At 41.9% G+C, this 15,021-nt stretch overlaps 1 protein-coding gene across 1 annotated transcript; it reads left to right on the top strand.

Annotated features, from left to right (window-relative positions):
• Positions 1 to 364: 364 nt before the first annotated feature.
• med1 (mediator complex subunit 1) lies at positions 365 to 12,195 on the top strand. The gene is made up of 16 exons (XM_054599307.1): positions 365 to 645; positions 2,887 to 2,993; positions 3,911 to 3,989; positions 4,214 to 4,268; positions 4,491 to 4,623; positions 4,755 to 4,783; positions 4,916 to 4,987; positions 5,133 to 5,207; positions 5,535 to 5,698; positions 5,844 to 5,955; positions 6,154 to 6,278; positions 6,369 to 6,496; positions 6,897 to 7,098; positions 7,235 to 7,330; positions 7,474 to 7,579; positions 7,658 to 12,195. The coding sequence occupies exons 1-16, from the start codon at positions 447 to 449 to the stop codon at positions 11,547 to 11,549; spliced, it is 5,574 nt and encodes a 1,857-aa protein (XP_054455282.1). The 5' UTR covers positions 365 to 446; the 3' UTR covers positions 11,550 to 12,195.
• Positions 12,196 to 15,021: the final 2,826 nt, after the last annotated feature.

Below are 15,021 nucleotides of genomic sequence, written 5' to 3'. Positions count from 1 at the left end.
CAACCTTCCATTGGATTTTGGCGGCTGGGTACTCTTGGCAAATCATGAATCATTACCTCGTGGCGACCGTACGCCATCTGGAGTCTCCATCAGATCATTGCCTTTTATTTTAAGTCAAGGGATTTCAGAATCAGATTCAGCTTTATTGTCAGCAGATTTAATTTGCTTTTGAAGGAATAAAGACAAAGGCACGTGTCTCCTTCAATTACATTAATGAATAATCAGAATTAATGTTTGCATTGTCAATTAAAAACAAATTAAATGATGCACATGTTCAGGTACATTTTTTTTCTTTAAAGACTGCCCTGCCAAATGAGTATCATATCTAAATAAAGAAAACATATAATTATAAATATAACAACAAAGTCAACCACGTGTAAACTGACTGGAATTTCAAAAAAAAAAAAGGAAAAAAATATAAACAAAACACTAAAAGAGGGAAAAGCATGGTGGAGTATGGTACAGTACGGAAGCCCGGTTGGGGTCGCTGCGAAAAGCGAAGCGGGGAAGCTGAACCGGGCACAATGGCGGCGGGACCTGGTGTGTCTGTGCAGAGCGGCAGCCCTGCGAGAGAGCTTTCTATCTCTGCTCAGCAAGGAGGGAATCAAACCCATGCAGATCGGGTCAAAGCCGAAGATGTTACAGGTACGAACTAAACACGTGCTTTAGTTAGCTGCTGTTAGCATCTGTTGTTTTGACGACTCAAGCTAACCAATGCTAACAGCTAGCCTAGCCGACTGGTTTCACTTTACTGCTGCTTTTATGTGTTTGTTTGTGTCACACAGAGGTTTATGAAAGTAAATCTATTGACAAGTTCTTGTTTTGACTCGTAGTGTTGAACATCATTGCACCTAAGCTTCCCAATAGCCCATTATGAAAGCTAATAATAACATAAAAAGTGTCTCTTTTATGTCTTTTGGACCAGACTGACAGGCATAAGGGTGTTGTGTTGTGATGTCATGTGACTGGATTGATATGTTGGTATGTTGTCCCATTGATGCCCCTGTTAATGTGAATTGCACCATTTGTTTTGGTAAAGGCCTTCATCCAAAACAAGTCAGGAGTAAAATGTTTTTTTGCTTATTATTATTATTATTATTATTATTATTATTATTATTATTATTATTATTATATTCCTTTATTGATCCCCATGGGGAAATTCAAGTGTTGCAGCAGCTCAACTACACAGACAGACAATAAATACACATACTATACAACTACACAGACAATAAATACACATACTATACAACTACACAGACAATAAATACACATACTATACAACTACACAGACAATAAATACACATACTATACAACTACACAGACACAGACAATAAATACATACATACTACACAGACAACATACTATACAACTACACAGACAATAAATACACATACTATACAACTACACAGACAATAAATACACATACTATACAACTACACAGACACAGACAATAAATACACATACTATACAACTACACAGATACAATAAATACACATACACAATAAATACACATACTATACAACTACACAGACAATAAATACACATACTATACAACTACACAGACACAGACAATAAATACACATACTATACAACTACACAGACAATAAATACACATACTATACAACTACACAGACAATAAATACACATACTATACAACTACACAGACAATAAATACACATACTATACAACTACACAGACACAGACAATAAATACACATACTATACAACAAAATAAAGATAGAACAGGAATAAAAATGTACATAGATACCCTGATTGTTGATTATCCATGTAACACATTATACACTTTGTTGCCAGTTTATAAGATACACTGAGTTAGAGCTTTTACAGTCTAATGCAGTCTCACAGGCCTGCAATAAATCCTACCTTCATAAAGGTTATAATGTACAGTTTTTGTTCAAACTTTTTTTCAGAGAGATCTATTGACAAGTCCTTATTTTGACTCGTAGTGTTGAACAATAATGCAAACATCATTGCACCTAAGCTTCCCAATAGCCCATTATGAAAGCTAATAATAATAACAAAAAGTGTCTCTTTTTCTTTGACACCATCATGTCTTTTGGACCAGACTGACAGGCATAAGGGTGTTGTGTTGTGATGTCATGTGACTGGATTGATATGTTGATATGTTGTCCCATTGATGCCCCTATTAATGTGAATTGCACCATTTGTTTTGGTAAAGGCCTTCATCCAAAACAAGTCAGGAGTAAAATGTTTTTTTGCTTATCATAGATACCCTGATTGTTGATTATCCATGTAACACATTATACACTTTGTTGCCAGTTTATAAGATACACTGAGTTAGAGCTTTTACAGTCTAATGCAGCCTCACAGGCCTGCAATAAATCCTACCTTCATAAAGGTTATAATGTACAGTTTTTGTTCAAACGTTTTTCAGAGAGGTGTTGATTGAACTTGTAGTTTGTTGCATACCTAATAAACAACTGAGTGTATTTTTTCTACAGTTAAATAAACCAACAAAAACAAAGGAAAGTGCTTTGGTGAAGAGTGGCTCTTAGTTACAATTATGTCGTTAAAGGCTAATTAAATCGTCTGTAGAGACTTTCGGAAGATGTTTGAAGTTTGTTGTGAATGTCAAATGCAATGATTCATTATTTTCAAGACATGACGTCTGTGTTGTGTTTGGCTTTACATTTGTTAAAAAACAAAGTGAAATGAACATTCAGAAAAATCATGTAGTGCTGCATGCAGATCATCCCCCATATTTAGTTAAATTAGTTTTCTAAAAAGGACAGAAGAGATGGAATCAGCGTGATGAGGCTGTGAATACCTTCAAAATGTAAGAAAATCAAAGTGTATAACCTGCAATTTTGTTTAACTCGTATCTTGTATATTGCATCTTTTTCAGAGTCAGAGAAGCAGAGTCGGATGTCTGCTTTGCTGGAGAAGCTTCATGCCAAACACAATGCTACACGGCCATGGCAGGAGACCTGCAAGGTTGTGCGTCAGGCCATGGTGAGACGGAGACATCTTTCTCTGAGATAAATGATTAGCTTGAATTCACGAAGCACCTCTTTAAACTAGGTTTCAATAATAAAACCTTTAATAATCTTGAGGCCTTGAACCAGTTGTTTTAGTGGTCAAGTCTGGTTGTGCTTTGACAAACAAAACAAACTGGATGACCCTCAGATGCTAAAGGCCTAAACTGACGAGTTAAAATTCAACAAACAGCAGGCAGGTCAGAAAAAATAATTTTGCAATAACATGCTGCAAAAGAAAGCTTGGTTCTTGTATTCTTCCATCATTCAAAGATGTCATTCCCAAACATTTTTATTCAAACATTAGTGAAAGTCATTATCTCTCATGTCAGAGTTCAATCAGGTTGAACTCTGCAAAAGGTGAAATGTACATAATGCTGTTTCCACCTTTCATTACACTAATGGGGACTGATTTAACCTGAGTTTTAATAGGCAATAGGTAGGTCACAAACAGTTTTTTGTCATTCCTTAAGTGGGGAACACTTTACCTGCACTTAATATAGTGCATAATTTCTGTTCCCTTTTATGTGATTAATTACATTCCAATTACTGTTTTTTAAAGACGATGTAATGAACACATATATAGTATCCAAACTGCAACTTTGAAAAGCTTATTTGACAGTCTTTCATCAGTACCCACAAGAGAGGACTCACTACGGACCTGCACAATATAAATTTGTAGCAATTAATCACTTAATTGCCCAAAAGGTTTTTACTTTATTAAATTACCTACTGGGCCTGTGAAACTATACTGACATTTAAATCCCTGACCTATAATGCTGACTAAGCCGGTGAAAAACAAACTTGAACATCAGATCTTGTTGATGAAGCACTTTTTACTTTTCTCTGCTGTATTATCTTATTCCTCTTTTTTAACTTCCCGCTGTGTCCCAGGAGAAACGCGGCGTGATGAATGCTTCAGGTCACCAGCTCCTGCTCACCTGCTTGGAGACCCTGCAGAGAGCGCTGAAAGGTGAGACTGTCAACTCAAAGGACAGAAACACAAGGGAGAGAGGGGCCAGATTTTCAATTAGAATGTGTTAATTTTCATCATTAATATAGGAAACACAACTTTATGCAGACTTAAATGAACTGTTGAATATTCTATTGAATTTAAATAAAAAGGGTCAATGGATCTGACAAGCTGTTTTATGGCAAACTTATAATGTAAAGGTATTTTCTTTCCTTCTTTTTCAGTTTCATCACTGCCCTCCATGACGGATCGTTTAGAATCCATCGCTCGGCAAAACTTGTGAGTTCTTTCCCTTTTTGCCAAGTAAATTAAATATAGGCTGATTGTAGATTGTTGTTTTTGTACGGTTTTCCTTATAATTGTCCATTGTTGGCTTAGTCGGCAAGAATGATTAATAAAACCATTTTTAAAATTGACTGAAGTAAAACTACTAACTCACTCTCTCTCTCTCTCTCTCTCTCTCTGTCTTTTTGATTGTTTTTTTTTGTCTTCTCTGAAAAGGCTTGGCTCTCACCTCAGCCCGTCAGGCACAGAGTGTTACATCACATCAGACATGTTTTATGTGGAGGTTCAGCTGGACTCCACTGGCCAGCTAGTGGATGTCAAGGTGGCTCACCAGGGAGAAAACCCTACGGTAAGTTTACTGTAACTTCCATATGGCTCCATAAAGCTCAAATTCTATACTTTCGTGTTCCATTCATGCACTTTTGGTGAAGTCATTGTCCTCAAAATTGTATTATATTATTCTTGATTTGTTGATTACAGAGTTGTCCTGAGCTGATTCAGCATCTAAGGTGAGTAGAAACAACACACTTCACTGTATGGTTTCCTATTTCGGTTTTTTTGGAGTAATGCAGGCACCTGTGAGAACTACTTTTATTTTTCTGAAACTCATCTAAACCACCTCCTCTCCTTCATCTCATCAGGGAGAAGAACTTTGAAGAGTTTTCCAAACATCTGAAGGGACTTGTCGAACTTTACAAGCTCCCTGGGGACAAGTAAGTAGACTTTTAGGCTAGAAGGATTTCTGGTTGAAGCCAACTTAAACTACGATTTAAGTCAGTTATTCTATAGAGACAGATCATTTATGATTATTTTTTTATCGATTATATCTCATTATCTTAATTTATTTCTTTGCCCCAGTAAACTGAAAACCAAGATGTATATAGCACTGCAGTCCTTGGAGCTTGATCTCACCAAGATGATGCACATGTTCAGGTAAGCACCCAAAGCGGCTTTTTGTTACCTTGTACATCAACCTTAGTAATATGGGCTACCAGTGTTTAGCATATTCGATATACAGTATACTGTATATTCATTATTATATTATTCAAGCGGCACTGTGATCATTGAAAGAGTCATGCATGGGAGGGAAACCTATTAAGAGTGTTTAAGGGCACAATTGGTGATTTTGGAAGCAGTAGAATGTAATCTATGTTATAAATCAGAACAACTGGTAAAATATGAATTCACAATTTTGAGCAAAAAGCCTAATTTGAGCATCTTTTTTGTAATGCAAAAACTTTTGATTGATGTATTTTCTAGGTTAGCTACCAATGCTAATGCTGTGGAGACTATTCTTCATGGCAGCGTCGGCTTGCTAACAGCCAGGAGTGGTGGCCATCTTGTCTCTCTTCAGTGTTACGTATCCCCTTATGACATATTTGAGGAGGGACCGAGCTCACAGCTCAACTTACCAGACGGCAATGGTAAGTGCAAAGAGGAAGCGGGTGAATTCATAAATGTATACAAGACACCAGCCAATAGCCATGAGATTTGCTTAGGAATCGTAACCGTTCTGGTGTGACCTCTGTCGATTGTCTCCTTGTCGTGACTCTTGGATAATCTTTGTAGTTCCACGCTCTCTGGGTGTCAGTGTTTCTGTGACAATTGAGGGAACCTCGGCTGTCTACAAGCTTCCAATCGCCCCACTCATCACCGGATCCCACCCAGTGGATAACAAGGGGTAAGAATGTGTACCTCCCGTTATCAGGGAACTTGTGAAATCCTGCAATGATGAAACCTCTAAATCTGTCTAACAATTTATGGCATGCACTGTATTAAACATGCATAACTGTGGGGTTATTTTGGGCTAATAGTAGTATTTTACCTTGTAAAGAACAGAGCAAGAGAGCTGACAAATTTTATTTTTGGTGTATTTTAGGACACCTTCCTTTTCCACTGTGACCAACTCCAACTGTGTGGACCTGCCTTCTTGTTTTTTCCTCAAGATGAACCGCCCGATGCCTTTCTCACTGTCCTTTATTCAGAGGCTTGGAAATGCTACATGTGCGTATTTTTTTGTCATAAATATGCACTCTCAGCAAAATGCTTGCTTTTGTTGATAATTTGGACTTCAACCTCTCCATTTTTTCACAGCAATCCCAGTGTTTGAGAGCTCCCCCAGCCTCTCACCTCTCTACCAGTTAATTGTCCAGAGCCAACGCCAGCTACTCGAGGAGGGCAGCTCCATGCCACCGCCCTCACACAACATGCACTTCTACTCTGTAAGGGGACGCACGTAATACCGCTAGACACACCATTTAATATGATTTTTTTCATTCTTTCTTACCTCATCCAGCCTTTGCTCTCCAGATTCAAGGTTGTTCTGTGGTTACAGAAATTTTGTTAGATGCTTCTGCTTGTTGTTTTGGTTGCTTTTAATTATGGTCACCTATTGGAATTGAAGCTAGTTTCCTTTTTTTTTTTGTCTTATTGTGAGTCAATGTAAAATACCAACATTACTAAATTATAACAGTACTATTCTTAAAATTATTATTTTTGATGTAAGGATTACTATCGCAGTATCTCTCTGTATCCTGCCCCTTGTTCTGCCGATGCCAGCCAGGGCTAGAGACAGAATTAAATGTTTTTGTAAGAAAAACTGCTTTCTTTATGCTTTCACAGGTTTTGCCAGATCAGCAGCACTGTTACTTCCTGAACAGTGATGCCCCGGTGCAAGACGGTCGTTCTCTTCAAGGAGCACTGGTGTCCAAGATCCCCTTCCGCCACCCAGCACAAGTGCCACTCTTGTTGGATATCATCCGGCACCAGGCAGCCTATAACACCTTGGTTGGCAGCTGTGTGAAACGAACTTCCATCAAAGAAGGTACGTATCGGCCCCCTAATGGAATGTATTTGTTCAATCAACAACATGTCCTTTTTTTTTTTTTTTTTTTTTTTTTTTTGTCTGATGTGTCAAATAGCATTTAATGAGTGAAGCATTTGTTCTGTTGTTCCCTCAGACAGTGCAGGCCTGCTGCAGTTTGAAGTATGTCCCCTTACCGACTCAAGTTTTAGCGTCTCTTTCCAGCATCCAGTCAACGAGTCATTAGTTTGTGGTGAGCATCACTTTAACAAAATCTCAGTCATCCAGCATAATGTTGACATTACTTTAACAATATCCTTGGATGAAATAAATCTGTTACAATGTCAGTTTTTATCTTATCCGAGTCCTGTGTCCTATCTTGCATCCTTCCTCTAGTGGTAATGGAGGTTATTGACTCCAGACAAGTATCCTGCAAGCTGTATAAAGGACTGTCAGATGCTCTGATCTGCACTGATGAATTCATCACCAAAGTGGTCCAACGGTGAGTTTGTTCACTTCCTCCTGAATGCATAAATGTTGATAGTACGTTTTATGCTAATTGTTTCCTTCCCTCCTATAGATGTATGTCCATCCCTGTAACCATGCGGGCCATTCGGAGGAAAGCAGAGACCATCCAGGCAGACACTCCAGCCCTCTCATTAATTGCACAAACTGTCGAGATCATGGTGAAGAATAACCTGCCACCCTCCAGTAGTCCCACCTACAACATGGTGGTAGGCGATGGAACTAACCCTATGGGACTGCCTGGGATCACAGGGGGCAACACACCCACTGGAGCAGGACCCCCTGGGGGAGCTAATTTTGGAAGTCCAATTACTTCTCTTTTTGGGGTTTCCCGAACAGAGAGGCAAGCCCAAGGAGGAGAGTGTCTATCCCAAGGAGGGGTTGCTGGCCAACAACAGTCGCAGCAACAACAGCCTGGTCAGGGCCAATCAGATGACTTCAACAAAGTCACACAGAATCCCATACTGACAAGTCTATTACAGATAACTGGAAGTGTGGGCTCTAGCCCCAGCTCCCAGAATGCACCACAACCCCACCAAACTCCACCACCAACATCCTCACCTGCCAGCAACACCAAGAATCATCCTATGTTGATGAACTTGTTGAAAGACAACCCCACACAAGACTTCGCTGCTCTGTATGGTTCTAGTCCATTAGAAAGGCAGAATTCTTCATCTGGCTCCCCACGGACTGAGAGCATGGGGGGAACCTGCCCTGGAAGTGGCACAAAAGGGAAGAAGAAGCAGCGCCAAAGGGGGCCAGAAAAGGGTGGCGTGATGCCTGGAACTGGCGCAGGTGGTGGAGTTGGCGGTTTAGGCATGAAATCACAACAGGGATCTTCGATGCCGCAGCATCACCAGCACCATCAAGTCTCGCATGAGGATGATTTCCACCGTGAGCTCCTCTCTATGGATGTGGACGCATCTCAAAATTCAATCTTTGATGTTAACTTGACTGGTGATGGCCTAGACACGCCCCACAGCATCACTCCGGCACCTAGCCAATGTGGAACTCCGCCCTCTGGTCCCAACATGCCTTATTCGCAGTCTCACGTCCAGTCTCAGCAACAGCAGCCACCAGGTGCTGCACCGCCTCGTATGGTCCGCCTCTCTAGCTCAGATAGCATCGGGCCTGATATCACAGAAATCTTGTCAGATTTGCCCGAGCAAACAGGCAAAGGCAGCAGTGGGAGCCATGGGCAGCACCCAATGGGCAGTGGTGGGGAGGACGGAGGCCCCCTAGGTACCCCAATCCGTGACTCCTCTAGCTCGGGTCAGGGCAGCGCAGTGTTTGACTCAGCAGACATTTTCAACACCAACAGCAATGAGAATCCTTTTACTGATGCTGCTGACCTGATTGCTGAGGCAGCTGCAACTGCTGCCACACCCACCAGCGATTCTTCTTCTACCAACTTCTTCCCTGATGCTGCTGACTTCAACCCTGACCTCTTGACCTCAGGCCATGGCTTCCCCCAGAACTACTTTGATGACAGCTCTCCAAGTGCAGATGGAGACATGGACCTGGTCAAGGGATTTGGGGGAAGTAGCCAGCAGAATACCCCGTCAGGAACACCTCAGAATCCCACTCCACATGGGCAGAGCACCCCAGAGCCATCAATGAAGGACCCTTTTGATATGGGGATCGTTTTTGGAGGCAACAGTGGTGGTGGTAAACCCCTTCTGGGGCAAGCTCCTGATTTGGGAGACACACATGGCGGAGGGTCCCAGAGCCCCCTCATTATGGGCCTCGCAGCGGCATGTGCTGACTTTAAAAGTGCAGAACCCAAAATTAAACAGCAACAGGGACTCATGCGGCCAAAAGATGAAAATGGGGGTAGTGGAGGGAGCAGCTCTGGGATGGGGATGGGTAGCAGTTCAACGGAGGGCAAACAGGTGAAGCGTAGCAGGACCCCATCAAGTGAGGGAAAGTCTAAAGAAAAGCCTCCCAAACGCAAAAAGATGGACCCCGATGGGAAGTCCCCCTCACACAGCTCAGGGGGACGCCCATACACGCCTCCCAGTGGTGGTTCAGGCTCTGGGGGAAGTATAAGTGGAGGAGGCTCCAAGTCTCCTGGTAGTTCTGGACGCTCGCAAACTCCTCCCGGTGGTGCCACACCTCCAATTCCCAAAATCACTATTCAGATCGCAAAAGGGACCATAACTGGGGGGAAAACATCATCTCATAGTGGATACACCTCCAGCAGCTCAGCCACAAGCAGCACAGGTGGAGCAGGGGGAACCAGCAGCAGCAAAAGCCATCATTCGCACTCATCCTCATCAGGAAAGATCAAGTCCAAAGAAGGCTCCACAACACAAGGCAACAGCTCCAAGCCAGGGACCGCTGGAATAGGAAGTGGAGGTGGGTCATCCCAGTCTAAAGGCTCCTCCCAAGGAATGGGTGTTGGCAAACCAGGATCCTCCCCAATCACCAAACATGGGCTGTCTGGGCCTGGAGGTAGTGGTAGTAGCATTGGAAGTGGTAATAAAATGAAGCCTCAGGGGGGTAAGCCTCCTGGGTCTCTTATGAATCCCAACATAAAGCCCAACATCTCCCCTTCTCACTCCCGCTCCAGTAGCTCTGGTGACAAAATGTCCTCCCCTATGAAAATGCAGCAGTCCCAGGTTCCGGGAACACCTCCTTCATCCAAGGCCAAATCGCCAATGGGCTCAGGAGGTGGTGGCTCAGGAGGTTCCAAGTCTTCTGGTGGAGGCATGAGCTCCCAGAAGCCAATGGGTGGGAGCTCTTCTGGTTCCACATCCTCCTCGTCATCCTCAAGCTCATCCTCTGGCTCCATGGCCTTCTCAGGAGGCTCACAATCTCAGTATGGGGGTGGTGGAGGTGGAAGTGGAGGGGGAGGAGGGGCAGGCGGAGGAAGTGGAAGTGTAGGCAGTGGTGGAGGGGGAGGAGGTGGAGGAAGCAGTGGTGGAGGGGCTGGTCAGAACAACGCAAACAACCCCAACGCCAAAGGGAAGTCTCCCAGTCGAAACAAGAAACCCTCTCTTACGGCAGTCATAGACAAACTGAAGAGTGTAGGTGGAGGTGGAGTCGGGGAGGATGGCTGTGAGGTAGGGCCACCAGCAGGGGGAACTGGTTCGGGTTCTGCTCCTGGTGGTGGTGGTGGTCATGGAAATGTTCCCAGCAGTGGACCTTCAAACATGGGCCCTTCCAAGCACGGCTCATCATCCCAAAGTGGAGATTATAAGCGGGAAAAGTCTGACAAGGAGGCAAAAGCAAAAGTGTCTGTTTCTGGTGGGAGCAGTGGGGATAAAAAGCTGATGGACCCAAAAACAGGAGGGGGGAGTGCAACCGGCCTGGCTAAAATCATCATTAGCAAACCCGATGGTGGTTCACCAAGCATCAAGGCCAAAGTGACCCTTCAGAAAGCTGGGGAAGGGTCTGGTGACTCCATGCGTCCACAAATTTCCAGTCTCAAAGCTTCCCCCCTCTTCAGTGGCTCCACTCCCAAACATGACCGCTCCTCCCCGAGCCACAGTCGCTCGCCAGGATACACCCCGCTCAACCACGACAGCGAGAGCGAGTCGGGCAGCAGCTCGGTGGCCGAGAAGTCCCACCAGAACAGCCCCAGCTCAGACGACGACCAGACCATGCGCCCGCTTCCCCCCCAGGACTACATGAGCTCCATCCCTCTCAGCTCAGGGGAGAAGCACAAGAAGCACAAGAAGGAAAAGAAGAAGCAGAAAGAGAGGGAACGGGAGAGGGACCGAGACCGAGAACGGGACCGGGACAAGGAGAAGAAGAAGTCCTCCATGTCCATGGGGCCATCTTCTCATCCGATAAAAGCAGACAGTTGGTCCCGGTCACCCATCTCTGCTTCAGATTCATCTTTGTCCATGCTGGGTTCGGAGCGTCCATCCCGGCCCAGTCCAATGTATATGAGAAATGAAGATGACGACCTCATGGACTCGGCGCTCACTGGCAACCTTTAATTTCTTTTTTTCTCACGTTTTAAACACATGCCTTTTAACATACAAAATTAACTTCTATTTATTTAACTCAAGCCGCACATTGGAACTAAAAACAAGAATATTGTGGCTCTCTTGAGTGATCATTGTCCTGTTTAAGCTGTATTTTAATGTCATATTTTACTGTTTCAGTATCAGTCTATACTATCTGGTGATTGGGATGCCAGTTTTAGAAGAAAGTGGTTATTCAAATACAAAAATATCATCTTTAAGCTTCATTAAGGAAATGTATGTATACAGTATATTTCTAGAGAAATTAATACTATTTTTTCTTTCCTGTGATGTTTCTTTTTACATTTAATACATCTTGCCGCAGTTCATAAGTCATTGTTGTGACATACAAACGGATTGCCACTAAATAAGTATGACTAAAAAAAAAAAGTATTGTAAAGCAAGAAGGATACAGTGTTCAGTTGCCTTGTTTTTCAGATACAACTGGGAATTTTTAGATTTTGATACATTTTAAAACTGATGTGTAAGTTAGTGTAGGTAAAGAATGCCACTGCAACTGATGATGATGGTGTTGATGAAGATGGAGGAAAAGAGACAAGCTGGTCATTTTTTAATTGTAAAAGTTTTGGAAGCTTGAAATAAACATTTCACTTCTGGAAAAAAGCTCAATCACTTTTCCGTTTTTATTTTCTGTGGTAGTATGTAGTCCGTCTGTTGTAGTAACAAGTCCATTTGTCCATATTGAATTTTGAGGAATATTTAATTATTACATTTATTATTAATATTTATTATTACATCTTTAATTCTCTTGAATGAATGGGTAGAGATAAAATAGGTATCTACTTTTTGCCATTTGCATGAGTCAACAGCTCAACCAACAAGCTACACTAGATGGCAGCAGTGCATCAGGCTGCTCAGTCAGTGTTGGCCACATCACATGGTACTTGGTAATGAGTTACACAGTCCCAGAGATAATGCGTAGAGGTTAAATGAAATTTCACGCCTGTATTCACATCCGTTACAGAGGAGGATTTGTGAAATCACGCTGCCAAATAGATGGACAAAACAGAAGCCTTGAAAAAAGCCAAAGATGCACAAAACAAATCACTTGGGATGGTCACAATGACATCAGCAAATAAAACAAAAGATTAGTTATTAAACAATCTCATGCATCATCCAGAGGACTTCTCTGAGCAGATGCAAGAAGGTAACAAGGTTTTATTTTTACCATACATTATATTGATCATTTTCAGTGGTTTACCTTATCCAGTAATTCACAAGAATATAAGCAAAAATTAGAGTATAGACTGCTAAATCAACACTGGTAAATATGTTCTGCTTCCTTATTATGTTAATCATTTTGGAACCCTTCAGATTTCTCAACCCCCAGGTTTAGAATAACTGGTTTACAAGTGGAAATACACTGCCAGCATGCTATATAGTAGTAAATCAATAGAACATATTCCTGTATAGGCAAAAAAAAAGGCCTAACCTTTGTCCCCCTTAATATTCCATGTGATGCCATGTGAAACCAAACAAGACTCTTAGGCTCCCAGTCAGCTGATCTTCTCACCCATCGCATCACTTTTTTCCAGATCTGCCGAGTGGGCAGTTTTTTCTTCATCCCTGAGGCCCTGCTAAACTGCTTAGCAGACACAAATGAACAGTCGCTGTATATTGAAAATAACATTTGATTACGGAGTCTTCGAAAAAGCCTGAGGCTCAGCTTGAATGGCACAAGTGCATCATTAACCGTTACAGGCAGCAGCTTGCTTCGGTCGGCTGCTTGGTGGTTTGTTGACTTCCCTTTTTTGTCAGATCCCTGAAGCAACTGAAGTGGCCCTGAGGGAGGTCCTCTAACCATTTGTGCTGTATACTGTACGTACTAACTAGCCCCAAGGATGGATGCTGGAAAAAAATGAATACTGAACAACATCACAGCAGGAGGTTGTTTGAATGTTGTCACTTCCATTGTGGTTTAACCCCGGAGATAGCAAACATCAACATTAAACTAACCTTGTGTGTAACATCATTATTAAAACTTTTTCCCCCCCCATAATCATTAAATTGTAATTATATGAGAGCACTATACAAGAAGGCTGCCATCTTTCTCGAAACATCCACATCCACACTTGTTCAGAGCAATAAACTTAAAAATTACAATTTAAAATTAAAGTACCGTAAATTTTGCACTACTGCCAACTCCTGTGAGAGAGCTAATTTGGCACACTTACACATTTCCCCAAAAACCTATTACACACTTACTGCCAGTGTGCCATTGTTTGAACTGGCATGCGTCACTGGTGGCACACTTCCCTGAGGCTGCCTACCTCTGGTTTAATCTAACCTTGGAAAAAAGCACAGGTCCTGCTGCTATTGAGCTGCAGCACAGTCTACTCAAGAGCTCATTATTTCTGCTTATTCATTTTTCTTTTTACAGAATAACCTTTATAAGGCAATATGGGTGCACATACAAGGAATTTGACTCTCTCTCAAAGTACTTACACAGAAATAGAAATATCAGCCCCAGACAAGGACAACCAAGCTGGTAACAATAAAGCTAAAGAATAGACAAGCCTGTTCTGTACTGGTGTTTTCTTGACATTGCCTTCACGTCCTCATTGTTTTTCTTCAGTTATGATGATAATCGTATCCACTAAACTTTTTCCTAAACAATCTTTTTAAATCATTTTGTAATATATTTTCATTTTATTTTATTTTTAAAAACCGAAATGTAGATTAAAGTACTGAGGTGGTTATTCTTCCATTTAAAAAAAAGAATTATACACATGACCTCAAAGCTTTGTTATGAAGCAAAACAACAACAGACCTATTTTGAAACAGTCCTGCCAACATTAATCACATATATAGAGAATATAAAAATCTCATTACACTATTACAATGTTTTTGAACAGTGAGTCCATGTATTTCACCTACTGCCACATCCACAGTTTCTTCTAGCCTCCAACATCTGAGTTTGCAATAAACATCAAGTCCCTCTACAGATGTTCCTGCTGGCGGACAATCCAGGTCTAAAGTGGTGAATGAAATGACAACACCGCAACTTGCAGTAAGATCATAATTCCAAACTGAATAAATAATTTACATGAGGGTTTGGAATTGTCACATTCATTCAGTCACATTAGCAGAATAATGTTACCCGAAAAGGCCTTGGAGTGGAAAAAAGTATGCAACACGAATGGAGGTGCTCCCGACATTTCTCAATGCTTTTGCTCCCACTGCAAACACTCGTATACTGGAAAGAGATGGCTCGACTGTAGCCATAGAATATCCTTTGGTTATTAAAACATTTGATTTTAAAGGCAAAAGGACTTCATCACAGAAAATATGTCAGAGTAGGAAAAGCACATGTGTTCATAATAAGTAACAAATTAATTCAATTTAAATAGTTCAGTTTCAGGGTCTTGGGATTGTGCATGATGGCAGAATGGAGCCATCATTTTTTTCTTCCACACTCAAATAC

Source organism: Anoplopoma fimbria, chromosome 5 (genome assembly GCF_027596085.1).
Source record: "Anoplopoma fimbria isolate UVic2021 breed Golden Eagle Sablefish chromosome 5, Afim_UVic_2022, whole genome shotgun sequence".
Lineage (NCBI taxonomy): Eukaryota > Metazoa > Chordata > Actinopteri > Perciformes > Anoplopomatidae > Anoplopoma > Anoplopoma fimbria.
The sequence above is the reverse complement of the archived record's forward strand: the minus strand, read 5'-3'. Positions and strand labels throughout refer to the sequence as shown.

Bases quoted from the DNA above. Each gene is read 5' to 3' on its own strand.
- med1 (XM_054599307.1), top strand. From the start codon at position 447: ATGGTGGAGTATGGTACAGTACGGAAGCCCGGTTGGGGTCGCTGCGAA. The intron at 2,994-3,910 runs GTGAGACGGAGA...GCTGTGTCCCAG, and splicing joins AGGTTGTGCGTCAGGCCATG to GAGAAACGCGGCGTGATGAA. The intron at 7,331-7,473 runs GTGAGCATCACT...TCCTTCCTCTAG, and splicing joins CAACGAGTCATTAGTTTGTG to TGGTAATGGAGGTTATTGAC.